The sequence below is a fragment of the Ammodytes marinus genome (assembly GCF_949987685.1).
Source record: "Ammodytes marinus genome assembly, chromosome: 4".
In the NCBI taxonomy this organism is placed as follows: Eukaryota; Metazoa; Chordata; class Actinopteri; order Uranoscopiformes; family Ammodytidae; genus Ammodytes; species Ammodytes marinus.
In genome coordinates, this window is record NC_137233.1 from 21,787,142 (window position 1) to 21,807,409 (window position 20,268).

General features: G+C 39.0%; 1 protein-coding gene across 1 annotated transcript; it reads right to left on the reverse strand.

Annotated features, from left to right (window-relative positions):
• Positions 1–1,097: 1,097 nt before the first annotated feature.
• camk1ga (calcium/calmodulin-dependent protein kinase IGa) lies at positions 1,098–13,154 on the reverse strand (the record flags this gene model as incomplete). The annotated part of the gene is made up of 11 exons (XM_080026586.1): positions 13,054–13,154; positions 9,000–9,125; positions 8,092–8,166; positions 7,388–7,526; positions 7,113–7,236; positions 5,055–5,130; positions 3,678–3,790; positions 2,600–2,678; positions 2,378–2,465; positions 1,955–2,256; positions 1,098–1,155 (listed from the first exon to the last, which is right to left on the reverse strand). The coding sequence occupies exons 1-11, from the start codon at positions 13,137–13,139 to the stop codon at positions 1,098–1,100; spliced, it is 1,266 nt and encodes a 421-aa protein (XP_079882712.1). The 5' UTR covers positions 13,140–13,154.
• Between the last annotated feature and the right edge of the window lie 7,114 nt (positions 13,155–20,268).

Genomic DNA, 20,268 nt, shown 5'->3' on the forward strand with positions numbered 1-20,268 from the left:
GAGAGGCAAGCATGGAACGTTCCATGTGTCGTTGATCCATTCAACACAAAAGGGAAGCAGATCCAATAGTTTTCAACTTCAACAGGCACCCGCCTTCAGTGACTTAACGTTTGTCAATTGAGCGATTCCAAAACCTTCTGTACAAATGAAATGAAGTACGATGGTCTGGTGGGACCAGGCTAGCACTACATTATACATACACAATAATAAAAAAAAAAACATGTATGTTGCTACATTCGTGAATTCAGAATCATCCATGATTCTAGTGTTGATAGTATCAGTTTGTGGCACTTAAAGAGTTCAGCTGTTTAACAAGAAAGCGGTGTATTCACATTTCACACATAAGCACACCTCAATGACTCAGTCAATGACTCCACCTCAAAACAAAGCTTACATAAAAAAGGAAAATTTTCCATCCATCAATGTAATCCAGCATAAATGGAACAATAATAATACATTAGCAAATATCAGCCTGCAAGGTTCAAAACAGTCCAAGCACGACTCTTAAAGGTACATTTCCAGACTTGTTATAGTATATACTAGTATACTGTTATAGTGTGCAGTGGTGAATATAAATTAGCAATCAAGAGACGAGAAAGCGTATCAGCTTTAAGTTATTGGAAAAGTACAGCTACTATGTCTTTATCAATCATAGATGTACTTTCACATTGGATAGGTCAACTAAATCTATATATAAAAATATACACTTTAATGGTATTTGGTAACAGGTTGACAGTAATTTACAATGGATAATACATGTTTTGAGAACATGAATGTCTTCAGAGTAAAAGCATTTTGTATGAATTCTAAATGGTACATTTTTGCTTTTATATATTCTAATAAGGTGATAAATAGACATCCTTTTCAGACCTAAAACAGCTGAGTAGCAGATGAACACCTCAACACCTCCATGGATCCCACTGAGAGTCGTAAACTCAAGAGACAAACTAAAAAAGAGAGATCATTTTAAAGATGAGTTAGTAACAAGTTGGTTGGAGTCAGTAGTTTGTATGGATAGATATATACTGTATACGTATATAAATCCAGACTGAGAAAGATGAGCCTTTACCTGCATTAGATGTATGTTAACCAGCCAATTACATGACAGAACACACTCCGGACTGAAGCGACAGGTCCTTCCTCTCAGCAACCAGACTGCAACATATCACATAACCAGGATTCATTTAAAAAACACAATTCTGAAGAAAGGTAAAATAATGTCAAATTATACAACTGCTGACTCTCCCTGGATGTCACAAGGGACACAACTGACAATTCTGGAGTCATAGCAGAGAGATATTCACACATTGTAAAGGAAATCTTCATCATGTAAATAACAGCTTCTTAAATACTTTGTGCTTGGAAAATATGAATCCTCCTATTATATTATGAATTTCCCTGAAGGAACACTCCCAAGGGATCAATAAAGTGTCTATCTATACCTCCAATGCCTAAAATAACAACAAGCTTCATCAAACATCAACATGTATGGCAGTATGACAACTCCTACTAGAGTTAGATTACCCATTGCACCTAATGAAATAAAGTACTTTTTATTTACTAATAGAGTTGTCACCGTTCTAAAGCATACCACTGATAAAGATACCGTAAAATTATTTGTGGGGCACCTCAAGGCTCCATTCTTGGACCATGGCTGTTTCTATTTGAACACATGATCTCACAAATGTCATGTAAAATATTGCCAAAACATATCACCATTATGGGCATGAGAAAAGATCCGGTGTCAAAGTTTTGTGGGGTCTGTTTGATGATGAACTCTGATGAAAAAGTCTGATTAACTTAATTATTACAACAACAAAGTGGTGTCTTGGCCTAAATCAAAAATTAATTTGCAAATGTCAATTTAGAAGTTTATCCATCCCCTGTTTTCTTATTGTTTCGGTATTGTGACACAGCGATTTTTGAGCAGCTCTAACAGGGCAGCAGTGCTCACCTCTCAGATGACCTGAATGCTGCCGCAGTCTCTGATGGGAAGTTGCTGACTTCTCTTGACTCTGTCATTGGTGGAAACACACCTCTGTTAGTCTCAGGTTTACTGCCAGATAGAGGATTGTGGACTGCAATGGGATTCCCGTTTGGGTCGAGTGCGTCCGTCTCACCATGGCTATGTCCTTCTGAATCCAGGTCATTGTGGGAGGGGGAGTGTACTCTGATGGGGGAGAGTGACGAGGCCGAGGGCTCACTTTGGGACAGTTTCTTCATGTGATGGATTACTGAGGCTGCATTGAAGGCTTGCTGTTGGATATGTGCACACATAGAAAGAGGGTTAATCAGGTGTTTGCCTGTGTATGACATGACACATCTGATGTGACTTTCAAAATAAAGTAGATCATGATGAGCATATAGTGTCACTTACCTTCCATTTTGATTTGGCAAAGTTTCTCCCCATCTGTTCACACACTGACTGACAAATGTCGAGGTCTTTAGCTGTGTTGCCAGCGATCCTGCAATCAAGTTGATGTATTTAGCACAAAAAAGCAAAACAACGCTGTTTGTGTGTGCGTGTGTGTGGTTGTGTGTGTGAGAGAGAGAGAGAGAGAGAGAGACAGAGAGATAGAGAGAGAGCGGTAAGACTAACCAGGGGTGGCTGAGTGCCTCTTCAGTGAGGAAGCGTTTGGCGGGATTTTTCTCCATCATATTCCTGATGAAATCTTTGGCTGTTTAGACATGACATGTACAGCTGTTAGTTTCTGATGAAAAATCCCCTACTTTGACTTGCTGCAAGAATACAATAATGCACATTTGGTCACCTCCAGCAACATTACATAGGCTACAGTAAGACTCCAGGACACAAATGTTATGCTATTGTGGGCTTTAATTTTTAAAGGCTAATCTACACTTGTAAATTATTTACTTTTTATACTTAAAACACTCAATTTCGTTCAATTTCATGAAACATCCAGAGCTTGATTTTTAGTCTTTTGAGTCCCGATGCATGCTGACCCTATCCTTACTTTCAACACTGCCTTTTAAACAGAGCAACATCGCAATGCATTTCCATTGAACACTTCTTTCTCTATTTTTAACCTCAGAGCAGAGCAGTCAAGAATGAATGGACGAATACAGTTGCTAAGTCGGAACTATCACTATTTGAAGCAATGCAATTAGCAAAGTCGGCAATTAAGGATCTCCGTGAATACAAATGAATGAAGTTGCAACAAAGGCAAGGCAAGGCAAGGCAAGGCAAGGCAAGGCAAGGCAAGGCAAGGCAAGGCAAGGCAAGGCAAGGCAAGGCAAGGCAAGGCAAGGCAAGGCAAGGCAAGGCAAGGCAAGGCAAGGCAAGGCAAGGCAAGGCAAGGCAAGGCAAGGCAAGGCAAGTTTATTTATATAGCACAATTCAGACACAAGGCCACTCAAAGTGCTTTACAGGGGCAAGATTAGAATACATAAAACACATTATAAAACATTTAAAAGCGAATAAAAGAAGCAAAAAAAAATTAAAACTCGATTTAAAAACATAATAAAAGAAGCAAATAAAATGAAAATTGCAAGTTAAAAAGGAAACAAAAAAGTCTTCAGACTCGATTTAAAAGAACTGAGAGTTGCAGCAGACCTCAAGTTCTCTGGGAGTTTAAAACAAAAAATTGCAGGAATCTTAGAAAGATCTCTACAGTTTTGAAGACTGTGTGTGAGGTGCGTTTCTGCTCTTTTCCTACCTGAGTCAGAGATGTCGTCCCAGTAGGGTTTATGAAAGGCGTACTCAGCTTTCTTGATCTTTGAAAACAGACGCGTCTCATTGTCTTCAAAGAATGGAGGGTAACCGCAGAGCCTGCAACACACAAACAACTAAGGACTCACCTTTTGTAAAACCTTTATATCTTGTGAGTTTATGCTATAACTCTAGTTATCACTGAGGCTCATGGCAACTGATATAGAACAATTCCAAACCAATATTATGAAAAAGTATGATTTCTCAACAAGAAAAAAGCTAAAATATTTAACATTTAACTGTATGATATGTCTGGTCATATCCTAGTATCCACAAATGATCCAGGGGACATTTAGGTTTGTTATCTATGTATAAAGTAATCATTCAATTGTAAGCTTATATTGGGGAAAACATCTCCAGAGATGACATATCCTCCCCAGCAGGCCCGGTTCTAGAAAGTCAGACTTGGGGGGGCCCGTAGAAATTTTGGGGGGGCACACTGGGCAGGGAGACCGAAGATGCGAGCGCGCGCAGAGCGCGCGAGCCGAAATTTTTTGCCCTTGTAAGATCTCTGCGTCTGCTTTTTGGCACATTTACTGTGAATTGTGTAGAACACAATATGCAAATAAACGTTGAGTGTTGCTGTGTGGGAAATTTGATTATTGCATGTTTTTTTTCTCCAAAATGTTTATGAATAACATATAATATACATTATATACAACATAATGTGTATATATATAAAATAAATGATTGTGATGTAAGTGTTTTATTGGCTAATTTTATTTGATGCCTCAAATGGTGAATTAAATAGGCCTACTTCCTATTAGTCAATGCATTGTGTGTCTGAATGTGTTCTCAACAGGATAATGCAGAACTGATTTAAAAAAAAAATACACTTGGTTAACAGCAGCCAACAGTAGCCAGCTAATCTATATTTTACAGTAGGCAATTTAAATCATGTGTGTGTTTGTGTGTCCAACAGGACAAATGCAGAACAGATTTTTTGGGGGTTTTTTGATTTAGTTAACAGCATTCAACAGCAGCCAGCTGATCAATATTAATTTAACAGTAGGCTATTTCAATCATATATATGTGTGTGTGGACCCAATTAATTTTATTTGACATTTTCTTGGACAGCGAACGAAATTTTCCGTCCGATAGTGGGTCGGGAAAAAACCCAGACCCACTATCAAAAAAAAAAAAAAAAAAAAAAAAAAAATCTCAAATTTTGGTTGGGGGGGCACAGCTCACATCTGGGGGGGCACGGCCCCCCCTGGCCCCTGGCTACCGCCGGCCCTGCTCCCCAGTCTCGAAATGACTGTTTATAAACATATAATGTCATATAATGTATTGTGTTATTGTTAGAGAACAGAAAGGTACTCACAGGATGTAAGTGATAACTCCAATAGACCAGCAGTCCACTGCTTTGCTGTAGGGTTTCTGAGCCAGAACCTCAGGGGCTGTAAAATCACACACACCAGTGAGAACCATGCAGGCAAAACAGAGCACTGGTGAGTTAGCGGTTCACTTTAACCATGGTTGGCTCCATATTTATATTGTTAGGATATAAAATTGGGATTTCAAATTTGATTCAGCAACCCACATACAGGTAAAATTATTCTTAATCAGATATCTAAAGTGATACAGAGGAGAAAAATCAATAAAAGTACTAGTAGAGAGATCTATCAAGTAACAGCCAAGCCCCAACCTCAGCGATTTTTACCAGCATCCAATAAGGAAGTGACCAAAACTGTAGTAGACCGGAAGGGCCGCTGGGGGTGGTACCAAGACTGAGCAATTTTTCTTTGACTCACTTGCTAGACAGGCCGTTTTCAAAGTCTTATTAAACCTATTTACAGCCTGGTTCACAAAACCATTTTAGTCTGTATGTTTAGGTCATATCTCCATGACAACACTGAGGGTTTTTTTTATTCTTTTGGAGGTTAAAATGTATTGGCGCGATCTCTTGAGTGACAGCTCTCCGCCTGTTGTCCCTCACTTTGCCTCGGAGGTATACGTCAGCTATCTCCCTCCCCCCGACGTGAGGTGGAGTAAAAATCTCACAAAATGGCGACGCGCACAAACCAGGATTATTGGATGCCGTGTGAATAACTGAGGTCAGCCCGGATGCTACATCCATATTATTTACTATCTATGGTAACAGCACAATTTATGAAATGATTCATTCAGTCTCATCCCTGAAATGTAAGGTAGAAATTGCGATATATTGCCATACTCCACATCGTTCAATGAAGATGTAAAAACAGAGCTAAAATACAAGTTGGTGTGTTAGATGTGGGCTGTCCTAATACATCACATTATATTGATAATTAAGCGTAGTGCTACATGAGCAGAGGTTGCCGTTCACAACCCGTTTAATACCTGCATTTTCTCTCTCTAAAATTTCTATACTGGAGCTGACGATACGATAGTGATATCATGAATTGATAGGTTTGTAACGCTAAATTACAATTGAGCATGCAACCATCAAAATGGTGTCTGGGCACAGGATGCACATTTACAAAGGCAACAAAATAAAGTATTCAGTTCCTCCAGTATAATCACTGAGCATTAGTACATTAAAATTCAAAAGAAACTTCTCATTAGTAACAAGTTTGCATTCCTTATCCACTTTATAACTCAATTCCTTTCTTTTCCTTAACACGTTTTTTAGACCCATCTCAAAATTCAAATGTAATTGAACTATTAATAATTATGTGTTCAGTTGTGCAGCGGTTTTGTCTTCGTTTGTACCTGACGTTCCTCACAGTGGACATGTGGAAAGTTACATCATGCAGCTAAATCAAGTCATTAACGTTGCCTCTGTAAGCCTGTTTCCACCTGGGATTAACGGCACAGGGGAGATGATATTAACTGAAACACTGAAGCCTGTACTGTACATTTAGTGTCGTTTCCTTTCGTTCTGCTGCATTCACTGTCACTTCCCTGTCACTCGCGCTCCCTCTCTAACACGTCCGCAGACTCACTAACTACCTTGTACAACAGCATGCACCATGTGTAATGTAACACCAATCATTTCACTTCACTTTCATGATCCATTTTCTTTGTGTCATTACCACAGACCTGCCACTTGAATGACAGTGGATTGTAATACACTCTCACGATTATAATGAGAGAAAAATGTATATATATATTTTTTTATGTCTTTTTTTACTGTTCAGTTATCTGATCCCGAACATTTTATGCTTTATTGATAGTGTAGAGACAGAGTTGAAATAGGGGAGTGACATGCAGAGAACGACCGCAGGCTGGAATCGAACCCGGGTCTGCTGCTGGCCGAGGCCCATGGGGGGGACGCCCTACCAACTGGGCTAAGGGCGCAACCCAAAAATTTAGTTTTTTAAATGTACAATTTTATATAGTGCATAAATTGTAAAAAGGAGGATTGCAAAAAGGTGCGCACCCCTCCCCAATAACTCACCGACATATCCTGGTGTACCACAGGCCGTGGACATCACACCATGCTCCATCGTCTTAGACAGACCAAAGTCACTGACCATGATCTTTGCATTCTCATCTGTGTTATAGTAGAGCAGGTTCTCGGGCTACACAGACACAGAGAGAGAGAGAGAGAGAGACAAAGAATGTTAGTCCAATACAAAAGGGTAGAGGATTACAGTATTTGGGCAAGGTGTGTGTGTGTGTGTGTGTGTGTGTGTGTGTGTGTGTGTGTGTGTGTGTGTGTGTGTGTCTTACCTTTAGGTCCCTGTGTACGATGCTGTTTTGGTGCAGGTAGCTGACGGCCTGCAGCACCTGGTGGATGACTGCGCTGGCGTCCTTCTCAGTGTATGCCCCCCTGTCTAAGATGCGCTCAAACAGCTCGCCACCCGACACTCTGCACACACACACACACACACACACACACACACACACACACACACACACACACACACACGCACGCACACACACACACGCGCACACACACACACACACGCACACAAACACACAAAGGAACTCATCAGTGTTTCCATCCTTGTAGGGATCTTTATGCCTTCTTCAACCCCTTTCACTTGCCACTTTGGCCAGAATGTATGTAGGACAAAACAGTATTGAACTTTGTTTTACATTTTATTTTATCTGAGATCCCACAATAGACCAAAATAATGTCTATAGGGTTGAGGGGTTAAAGGAATTATGGAAGAAGTAGCTGCACCTCTGTATGAGAATCTCTCTATTTTCTCTATTTTTGGGGTGGAAATGCTTGTAACTTTACAGTGATTTGAAGAAACATTTGGGAAAAAGCTTTCCTATATAAAAGAAGCACACTGCCTGTATAGTGTTGTTGCTGTTGTTATGGTTGGATTTCATTCCACTCAATATGATAGCCATTGACAATTATATAGTTCTACAAAGGTACCGTAATCATTAGTGCAAAATGTGATCATAATGAGTCAACGTACAGCTGCATGACCAGGTAATAGTGTGTTCGACTCTCATAGAAGTCCTCCAGTCCCACAACGTTCTCATGCTTTATCCTGAAAGAGAAGGAAGAGAGATGTTGAAGCACCACCACAGCTCTGCTCACTCAGGGTCACAATGTTACAGAGTTACAGTTTTTACACTGGGCCCTGCTGATACAATGCTATATGATCAGGCTAAAATCATCCTGTGTATTCTCATCCAGCTGATTAGGTTCTTTTTGAAGCAGTTTGAGGAATGATTTTAGGAATAATCCTGGATGAAGCTATTTTCACCAACAGTGCACTCATATTCATCGTGTCTGCAATAAAAACATTTAAGAAGTATGAATTGTTCAAATGACACATTTGACCATTTAAGTTTTCAACAAGTTTATTTCTCCAGTTTTTTCAAGCTACATTTTGTTCTTTCGCAGAGTACAAACTTCTTAATTATATGTGAGTACAGTTAAATTAATTTATTTAATTGATGATTAAATTGTGTTAATCAACATATAAAAATGATTTGCATGTCTAATATAAATAAATATTATAACACCATCATTAATCTAAGAAAGAGATCCATGTGTCATTGGAACAGTGTTACATAATGGAGTTGACTCTCTAAAGTCATGACGCAGCTAACTGTCAATAAGCTGCAGTGGTGCAGGTCTGGGCTTAAGGACTTGTTGCTATGAGACAACGGTCCAAGATTGGATTTTAAGCAGCTTCAAAGAACCAAAAGAGACAGACTCATGTCAAATCGTCAACAATCTAATCCGAATGCCCGAAAGACACCTTTTAAAAATGTATACATGTACAAAGAACAAGGCCCAGGTGTTAACGAGTAGGCTGTGTGTGTGTGTGTGTGTGTGTGTGTGTGTGTGTGTGTGTGTGTGTGTGTTTTTTACCTTTTTAGTACATTGATTTCATTTTCTAGATTGCTGTGGGCCAGGTGTCTTTTCTTCAGACATTTCAGGGCGTACAGTTCTCCTGTTGCCTTCTCTCTCACCATGAAAACCTCTGAGAAAGCCCCCCTGCACCAACACATTAAAGACAGAGACATAGAATACAGGGTTAATAAGGAGGAATCAGTCAATGGAAATACAAATCTATCTATCAATGACACAACGCTCTTTTTTTCCTTCATTATAATTAAGGTTCAAAGCACATTCCTGTAGTTAGACAGATACACAATTAAGGGCACGTGTGTTGTAGTGGTTAGAGCGCCCACCGGTAGAGGCTCAGTCCTCAGAAGCAGCAGACAACAGGTTTGAATCCGGCCTGTGGTCTTTCCCTGTCTGTTTTTCCCTCTCTCTACCCAATTTCGTATCTGTCTCTCCAAACTGTCTAATAAAGCATTAAAATGCCCAAAAATAATCTTAAAAAAATAAAAAGACAGATACACAATTATCAGCACATTTTTTTTCTCCAAATAAACGATAATCCAGTCAATGTATATGTGCTTTTAAATTGTAAGCCCTTGTACATAAGAGGGCCAACTGTTGACCTTAATTATGTGGAGAATATTGGGTGGCCAGGCAGGAGACGGGTCACTTGCTTCAGGGCCCCCTTTAACTGAGATGCATCTCTTCAATTTGCAGGCTTTTCAAATGTTATTTTATTGAACCAGATTTCAGTTTCTCTGCTTAAGACATTATTATAATGTTGTTTTTTGTTGGCTGTGTTATATTTTGCCTCTTTCTTCAGGGCTCATTGATGTGGTCTTTTTTTTTTGCTTTAGTTGGTTATATCCCCATAATTACTGTGTTTTTCTTCTAAGTATTTGCGTTTTACTGTTTGTTCTTATTCGTGTCCATATATGGTGCTACAGTAATTTGTTCATGGCTGTGCTGTTATACCCAAACAGCAAGAATGCAAGAACAGTCTCTATATACTCATTCAACTATAGTATTTTCCTTTGCATGCAAGCATATGGTGTGAATATGTGCCCCTATATACCTTCATAACAACTACATGGGCATTCATATGTATGTACTTGAATAAGAGCCCTGATGTATGTTCACAGTAATACATAGTGAGAAATCGTTATACAAATAAAAATATATAAATATACATACAGTATATATGATTATTTCAGTACAGAAAATAAATAAAGTCAATTATTTATGTTGCCTTGAATTTCAAAAATATGTCTGCAATATAAAATGTCTTTTGTAAGGGCTCTTTGTCTTCGCTAACCACCTACAATGCTGCTCCTGCCTGTGTCCCATGCTCACTGCTCGCTAAATTTAGATTAACTAGGTGCTTATTCAGTGGCCTGGTTGTTATGTTTAGCAGCTTAACCTCCTTTGATAATCTGTTTGTTTCTTGAACCCTTTGATTAAGTAATCAGCAACCTTTTTTTAGCCCATTGTTTTTGTGTTTGAGTAATATTATGTTACAGGTTTTTTAATTAATTTAGAAATTACAAATGTAATATACAATTATTTCTAAATGCTTTTTTAGAATGGCAGCTGAGATGTAATCCTACGTTTTGGCCTCTGAGTCAAAGCATCTATACTGGTGTTGCAGTTATTGCAGTTTTGATCTAAAAATGTCTAGACCCATAGACCTGATGCTGATGCTGTCATATTTTGTCATGCACAGTAATCTGAATTAAGGTTAGACTCATATACTGACACTATTATAAATGTACTGATACTTGTTGTCTATTGAAAGTAACACCTGAGCTTGCATTTCTCAGGGTTTTTTTATAGCCACAATTTAGCCCTCTCTGATGTGAATTCTCATTATGGAGCCTCATCCCAGATCAAATGCAGAATAAGTCTTTAATTCCTCCTCACTGGATAATTTGAAATGCTGATTTACTGGTGTTCACTCGACATGAAAACAATGCAGATATTGAAAGATTATGCGTATTTAATTTAATACTGTAATTAAACACTAAATGCACCTTTGCATTGTAAGTCCATCTGTGCTGGATTGGCTAAGCAACAAATGTGTTGACTCAGACATTGTCCTACCTCATGTTTGCACAAACACAACCCTGCAACTGTCTATAGTCCCTTCATTTACATATACAGTATGTACAGTATATGTATAGTATACTGCACCAATATAGTCAGTCAGACTCTTAGGGTGTATTCACACGTGCCGTGTTTAGTACGGTTGAAACAAACTCAGATGCACTTCCGCCTTTGGTGCGCATTATTCAGGCAGGTGTGAATACAGCAATCGCAAAATTCCTCGTGGCCACTTTAATACATCGTTCAGCCCCGGTCCAGTTACAGCCTTCAGAATACTGTAATGCTCCTATAAAATGGTAGATGAAACCCGGCGAGTGGCTGCAACAAAAACTTCCGACCCACCCTTGCTGATGCACAAAGCACCAAGAAATCTTTTGAGATTGTTTCAGTTCAGTCCACATTGTGTTTTCGGTGTGCTTTTTAAAGACCATCGCCACTACTTCTGCTGCTCATTGCACTGCATCTATCCATTCCCACAAGTCAGTCACCCAACCCCCTGGCTGTCTGATGCCTGTGTGCCATACATTATCACCAAATGATTACTGATTCCTAATTCAAAGAAGATTCTATTTACATGCCTACCTGGTGTGAAAAACAATAATCAGCAATGTTTAACAAATAGGCAAAAATCTGTTTAGTAGCCTAGCATGACTCATCACATATTCAAAAAATATATCTGCTATTGGTCTCATTGGCACTACCTCACCGACGTAATAAAGCCACACCTGTCCAAATGAGATTATTCACAAATGTGAACCCACAGTGGGCACAACTGGAGCGACATGTGCAAAACTCTAACAACACTATGCACAGCAGCAGTTCATTCGGACCAAACTGCAGCTCGTTTTTCATTGCTTAAACACAATTTTCAAAACTCTACACACTTATCTCATGGCTTAACCACAACCTGCACAACACTGTGGATTTCCAGCACTTTGTTCAAATGCTAACACACTGCTGCCACAACTGTAAACCACACATTCAAAACAGAATGGATTTCGTCCTGCTGCATTTCAAACACTGCGGATTGCAATTTCAACAGAAACACTAAGAGGTGTCTTGTTTTAGACTTGTCACCCTAAAGACTTCCACAAGTGTCCCACGTCACCACATTAATGCACTGCGGTCTTCAAGCAGCAAGTTATCTAGCATCATATCAGATCCATAAGTGTGATAAAACATGATAAAAAACATAATAATAATCAAAACAGACATCTTTGTAGGCGCATTAACATTCACCCATCTGTTGCTCTGGCGTGCACCGGCAGTGAGACCATGAGTGAGACGGTTGTCGGTTTAGCGTTCTCTCTTGTGATTGGATAAAAATGTTGGGATCGTCCAATAAGTTTATTTGTCGATTACATGCAGAGCAGCTGACTGAGAGATCGGCTTTATGAAACGCGCACATTATGTAAATTATCACTGTATGAATAAAGAGCGATTTAACACTTATATTAACATAAATAAACCGCTTACTTCACCTTTAATGAGGACTGTTCATAGTGTTTGCTGCACTGAGCCTATTTTGCAGGTGAAGTGAACTGTTCAGCTCCAGTGACTGTTGGTAGTGCAGACTGTAGTTAGAGTTTTGCACATTGAGCTACAGTTGTGCCCACTGTGGTTAAGCGAACGAAAAAAAACTGTAAAGAGTAACTTTTCTGGAAGCTTTCTAACTTCAAACAGTGTTTCAGGGATCCAATTTTCCTGCGGGGAAAGTTTGTATATTCAGTTATGAGCAGATATCTCAGAAAATGTTCACTTCTCTGACACACCCAAAGTGACATAGAGCACCTCTAACACAGGGAATACTAAACTGAAGCTTCCTCAATTGTCTACCTGAGTATTTCAAAAACTGCAAGCTGTAATGGTCCATGAACCTTGTTACTTGTATGTTGGGCTAGTCCCTTTCTCCTTTAAGTACAAATAGATCTATTATTATAATGTCTTTCTTTATGTTTGACGGCGGTATACTTACGTTCCGATTTTCCCCTTGAAGTCAAAGACATTCTTGATGTTAGTGGTGCTTTTCTTCCAGCTACAGACGATCGCTTTGCGCCCCATCTCGGCTCTGACGTGGCCGTAGAGTCCTGAAGCACAGATATGACAACAATTCAAACTACAGATGCAAATTAGTGACTATTGTTGCTAACTCTAGTTCAACTGTTTTTTAATTGTGCCTTGTCCCTTTAAAAAAACATATGAAAGTACTAAGCTATTAGTTTGGCCCCTGAACCGAGGTCATTCTGTGAATTGTAGTATCCTGACCTGGTGTAAGGTTTATATGTGCTGAACTACGTTGAACTAACAGCTTAGTTACTTTGATCGACTGTAGTGTGTGTGTACACCTTTTCAAAGTAATGCGAATATCAAAATGATTCCAACTTAATTGAATTACAGCGTTAGAAGAAATACCTGATGCACTGTACCATTGCATAAAATAATCTAACTGGAATGCCATTTTTTATTTCAAAAGGTTTTTTTCTAAAGTTTATAACCTATTCTGTGATTATCTCTGTCTCCCAGGCAAAGGTTACACGCACAGCAAGTCTTTGCTGACCCCAGTGCACCTGTCTGCAAGTCTGGTTTAAATTCTCTTTTTTTTGGCATCTTATAAATAAAAATCCCTGTGAGCTAAAATGGTGTGTTTATAAATTCATCATGCAGGACAAAAACCCCATCTTGTTTCTTTTCACATGTAAGATAGTTGATGATGTTACGCTAAGATTGGGCAAGATGTGCCTTTGTCTTTCTACTCATTAGCTTTTAAATGTTTTTTTCTATTCATTCACTTTTCTAATGTGTATTATGCATTTTAATATTGCCCCTGTAAAGCACTTTGAATGGCCTTGTGTCTGAATTGTGCTATATAAATAAATTTGCCTCGCCTTGCCTTGCCTTTGTCAGTTTTTAGTTGTTGTTGTTATTAGTGGCAGGCAGCAGACACAGTCAGTTCCACAGCTAGCATTGACGACACTGTGCACATGTCCTTTCTATTTTTTTCTGGGGATCTGTGTGCTTAAGGAGTTTGTATTAAACATGTATAACTATTTGACAAGCTGATTACAGGGTTTTATAGACACAATATATATAAATGACTATGTTAGCATAATAAATAATACTAATAGATAGAAGAATACAGTATATGCAATGAATCAGCAAATCAATTTTTTTTCTCCCCTCATAATATTATTCCTGTCATGTGCGGCTGTCCAGTATGTTTATTTATGTGCCGAGAAAATTCTCGTATGTCTTTGGCTGAATGAAAAACCCACTAGATTATCTGAAAATGCATTCTCACAATGCTAAAAAAAAAATACAGTAGGCTACATATTTTTTCTTATCGCATGACAAGTTGATGCTTGGAATTTTTTTTTTCTTTGCAAGATAGAGACCCTCAATTTGGAAATAAAATGTACAGAAATTCAAACTGGACAGTTCAAGGAGAAAAAAGAATAAATAATTCAAACTTTTGTCTGCACATCAATGGTTTGTGGTTACATTTTTGTGAAGGGTTGGTGGACTGGGATTCAGAATTTTCCCAGAAGCCTCCCTGTCCAAACATAGCTGATTGATCAAGTCAGAGCAGGAGTCAATATAGTCCTCCAATGACATGAAACCTTTTCCTCTTACCTGACCCTTTAAGATCTCACCCTATCTTCCCCTAGTTACATAAAGACTTGCAGCATGTCCATGAGTGAGCTGACTTCTCCCTGGGTAAAGCCCATTTGTACCTATCACTTACACAAGACTCCAAAAGGCAGAGGGATTAGAGAGGTAAATAGCAAGAGTCAGTTAATCTTTCCATCCTCCCCTCCTTCTCGTCTCCTGGACCGACTTGTGTGTCTGTTATGGGAACAGATTAGCCTGGCCTGGCAGGACCTTTACTGGGTCATTACATAATATTGGTCTTGAAAAGTCAATGAACGCTGGCTATTAAAAATAAAATAAAGACTTTGCTGTGTGCACAATTATTTGTTAGGCTATAGTTGACATCCTACAATTTATTCTTTTTAATTAAGAAATATTCTATTATTTTCCAAATTTAGAAACGATCTTAGAAAATTAGTCAAAGTTGTTATAAGGACATTCCACAACTGCTCTCTATCCTGGCTGAGTTTATAAACTCTGCAAATCTCTACTGTTTAAGAATGTGTATAAGAAAACAAATTTAAGTAGACCTAGGCAACAGAATGAAATACAAATTGAACTTTTACTCATGCTGAGTATGGGATAGATCCCCTTCAATCATTTCTGTTTGTGTTTGTTTCTAAAGTATGACCTTTTATCTCTGGCTCTTCAGGATGCAGATATGTTAAGGCCTAAGCAATTTGAAAGGTTCACATAGAGTAAGTAATCTTGGAGTGTATAGATTAAGAGAGGATAATTATGTTGGCCTACTTAAAATAGTTTAGCTGATTCCAATAATCAAACACCAGAACAAGCTAGCCTACACTGTGACAGCTTTCAGTGTCTGATAGGGATAGGCCTAGGACTTCTTTCTATAGTCTAAATGCGCTGTTTATCTAAGGCAGAGTCAGCCTATCTCCAACAGATTTATGGGACTGTAAAGTTGTGTAAAGTTTTTCGTCCTAGAATAGATAATTTCGATGGACTATTGAACAGAGGTGAGTGACAGTAGCTATAAAAAAGTAGCCTATCAGCACCAGTCAATTAGCCTATTAGGCAACTCATAATGTGAGCATAAAAGGCATATTTCTGAACAAACACAGCTTAATTGTATGCAAACAGCTTACACGTGCCAAAAAATTATGTTTTTTTCTCTACTCCTAAAGAGTAATAAAGTGTAGTTTTTACCTGAGGCGCGGTTTAGAGACGTTCGCTGGTGTCAGTGGATGGACCTGACTGATGATGATAAGGCTGCTGCGCTTCACGAGCGGCGGGATGAGTCTCGCGCGCACCATTCACACACAACATGATGCATTCAAAGACGCTTGGAAAAATGGTGAATGCCAGTTACAGAGTTAGCCTAGACTAGACTAATTTTTTTTTTATCAAACAAAGACGCACACTCTTTGCTATTCTTGTCGTTTATCACAGCTCGTTCTCCTATACATTTGGAAAGACATTTCCTTAAGGTTGTTTGGTTAATTCAGTAGCCCTACATGAATTAGACTTCATCTTATTTGAACTCTTTCACCATGCATTGTGTAATTCTGCATGACACCCCTTGTATCTGGCACCGCCTGCCTACCTACCTCCGCTCAATTTTCATTTCACTTCACTAGTCTTCTGTACAAATGAAATGAAGTAGCCTACGATGGTCTGGTTGGACCAGGCTACTTGTAAATTGCATTTGTGTTCAATATGTTTTAATATGCAACGGATTGAAACATTTGAGAGGGGATAGCCTATGTTTAATTTTTTTATTTGACAGGGTGGGCACTAGGCTACTATAATGCACTAGCAGTAGCCTACCAGAGTTAGCTATAAGCTAATTTTCATTTGAGTGCCTGGACAGGAAACAGAGGATAACATCTCTGTCAAAAGGGAAACATAACACTGAAGAATAAAAACAATAACACACAATTCTACAACAGTAAAACACAACAACAACAACATATGTGAAAAGACTAATTTCAATGTACCTTGTCCTTGTGTACGATTGACTAAGTCCATACCTCAGATGAGCATGTCTCTGGACCCACTGCAGTTTGCCTATCAACACAGAGGTTGTAGGCTACAGCAACTGAGAGAAAATTACGGGCAAGCAATATTTGATTTAAAAAAAAAAAGAAGATAGGCTACTAGAAAAGGAAGTTTAGGAGAGGGCAGTCCTTGAGATAAATTAGGCCCAAAGAGAATACAGAAAATACCCATGAAGGTTGTCCTAAGTGATGATGACGCCCCCCTCAGTCCTCAGACCACAGATTCGAATCCCGCCCGTGGTCGCTCTCTGTATCATTCCCTCCTCTGCCTTTGTCTCTCCAAACTGTCCAATAAAGCATAAAAATGCCAAAAAAAAATTTTAAATAAGTTGAAACTGAAAAGAGTAGGTGTGGTGTGGAAGAGATCCCCAATTATGTATTGAAGTCAGCTCCTCTTTCTAAACATGCTTTTCCTTTGTTTAGGTTTTGTTTTTTTGTTTTAAACAGTATTGTTCCTTCGGCGTGTATAATCAAACCTATTCCAAAGTAAGAATGATCTTAGAATTCCACTCAAATACAGGGGAATAAGCGTTCTTAGATAGCCTAATTGTATTGTAGAATTTGAATGAAATACGCATTATCTGGAAAAAGTTTATTTGATGAACAGAAAGAATCGTGCCTGCATGATCATATTCACATTTCAACAATTGTCAGGACAAGAATTGCAGAAATTAAATCTACTTTTTTATATTTTGTGGATTTGTGGATTGAAATAAAGAATGGTAGTTTAGGTATAGATTAGAATAATTGAACTGTGTACTTTGCTGTACACAGATAATATGCTCTACTGAAGCAGAAGATGATTTACAGAATACGTTACATTTATTATAGACCTGGTGTTACAGATGGATGCTGTAAATAAATCAGAGAAAAACACAGATAATTAATTTGAGATAAAAAACGTGTGCCAAGAGGTTTGAATCTTTTTACTTTTTGGGATAGGACATTATATCTGATTATACATGTTTGGGATTTCCTCTTGATGAGTTTATGACTTATATGAAATGGAACTAAACTCTTGGCCAGTTCAGCTAGCAGACATTTGGGGTTTGTTAACAAGTAAAAAAATATGTAAAGACCTCGGATATTCAACTTATTCTCAACTGTATGCATGTGTCCAATTTTGAATTATGCTGCTATGGGGATCTTTTAAAAGCACAAGAATTTCAGATGCATTACAAAACAGAGCTACGTTGTTAGGCATTCATAAATGTGCCCCTTCTCTGACTGTCCAGGGTGACATGGGTTGGTTTCCTGGATCAATAAGGAGGAAACGTGAAATGATTAGACTGCGGAATCCTTTTATTAACATGTGTGTCAGATGAGATGACAGGATCAAAAAGAAAGTTTTCCTTTGGATGAAAGTTCATAATTCTCCATGGGCTGCAGAGCTTCATGCTGTCTTTGGAGAAGCCGAATTACATGTGTAATTCATTGAATTAATGTGTATGCATGACCCAATATTACAAATAGGCTTTAGGCTACCACAAAGTCTACTAGTCAGGCAGAATACTGGAGAATGTTTGTTGCAGGAAATCAGTGAATATCTCGTCACTGTCTGCTACCTCTCCTTTGGGCATAGGCCTAGTGTGCTGAAAAAAATCTGGTGTTATGTCAGCCATAGGCTCTCTATCTGGTAGGCCTAAATAAAGGTATAGCTATCAGGGCCGGCGGTAGCCAGGGGCCAGGGTGGGCCGTGCCCACCCAAATGTGGGCTGTGCCCACCCAATCAAAAAAAATAAAACATATATATACATGTATATATTTTTTAGGTGGAAGTCCAGACCCACTATCGGACGGACCTGTTCATTCGCTGTCCAAGAAAATGTCAAATAAAATTCAGACGATTAATTAATACTACAGGACAGCCTGCCTCCAAGTTACCCACCCGGCCCGAGGCATAAGCGGAATGAGCGGTTGCTTAGGGTCCCGACTGCCAGGGGGCCCCCCCATTTATTTTTATTTTTTTTTAGTTTGTGTTTGATATCAACATCATATTATGTAAATGTAAATTATCATACAATAAAAGGAATACAATGTTTTAGTAGATAGTTAATAGCTTAATCATAATAATAATGGATTGGATTTATATAGCGCTTTTCAAGGCACTCAAAGACGCTTTACAGGGTTCCAGGTTCCACTCGTTCACACACAGTCATACCGGTGGTGGTAAACTACCATAGTAGCCACAGCTGCCCTGGGGCAGACTGACGGAAGCGTGGCTGCCATTCAGCGCCTACGGCCCCTCCGACCACCACCTCAAACATACAGCAGTCATACACATTCACACGAGGTAAAGTGGGTGAAGTGTCTTGCCCAAGGACACAACAACCATGACACAGGTGGCAGAGCGGGGATCGAACCGCCAACCCTTGGATCATTGCCCGACCCGCTTAACCACCTGAGCCACGGTCGCCCCAGTTCATTTGGGAGGTAATCCGAGGTTAACTGATCACGTTAGTTTGTCTGGTTGTGTTTGTGTCTGTGTTTGTGTTTTTGTTCTGTTGTACTCTGAATGTTTCAGAAAGCAATGATGCACTGTGCCCAAGACAAATTTCCCCACGGGGACAATAAAGTTTAACCTAACCTAACCTAACGTCACGTTCAAATCCATGGCATGCACATATTAAGCAGGGTCCTCTGGGATGGAGTTTATTTAAAAATATTTGAAAATGGGGCTCCCCTCAGTTGCCCATGCACTGTGTATAGTCAATAGCCTATTTCAGCCTCGTCAGTGGAAAAAAAGATAACTGGACAACAGAGTTCTTCTGCTTCGTTCCTCTCACTGCATTTAAATGAATTCATTATCTTACAGAAAAATATGTCCCGTAAAAGAAAAAGAGCACCAAGCCCATCCCAGAGGACCCTGCTTAATATTTTATTTCAAATTTATATTTCTATGGATATATATTTCAATAGCTTCTAATTCATCCGACCCAGTGTCTTCAAATTATTTGTTCACCCAAAATTCCTCAGATTTAGCCTCCTCCTCTCAAAGTGCACCAGATTCATGCATTTCATTTTAAAAAGGTAAAAAAAATCTCCCGGGGGGGCATACCCCCGGACCGCCCTAGCAGGGTCGTGACCTCGGCTGGCATCAAATTTCCCACACAGCAACACTCAAAGTTTATTTGTATATTGTGTTCTACACAATTCACAGTAAATGTGCCAAAAAAACAGACGCAGAGATCTTACAAGGGCAAAAAAATTCTGCATGGAACTCTTACTCTAATAAAGTTAATATGCAGCTCAGCTTCAGAGCAGTTTACTTTGGTTAGGCATATGAGGATATTGTTTCTTCCATCGTCATTAACATTTTAAACAAATCATCTTTCACCAACTTTGGAGAAGCCCACGCAGGCCTTTTATTTGACGTTTACTATTTTATAACTATATACTAGGTCTAATTGAAAACAAAGGCATTGGCTTTCTTTAGAATTATAAATAGCTCCTCTAAAAAAAAGAGGGAAAAATAGAAGAGGCCCCTCCCTCCAGTCCGTGTCAACAAAGAGACGTCGGTACGT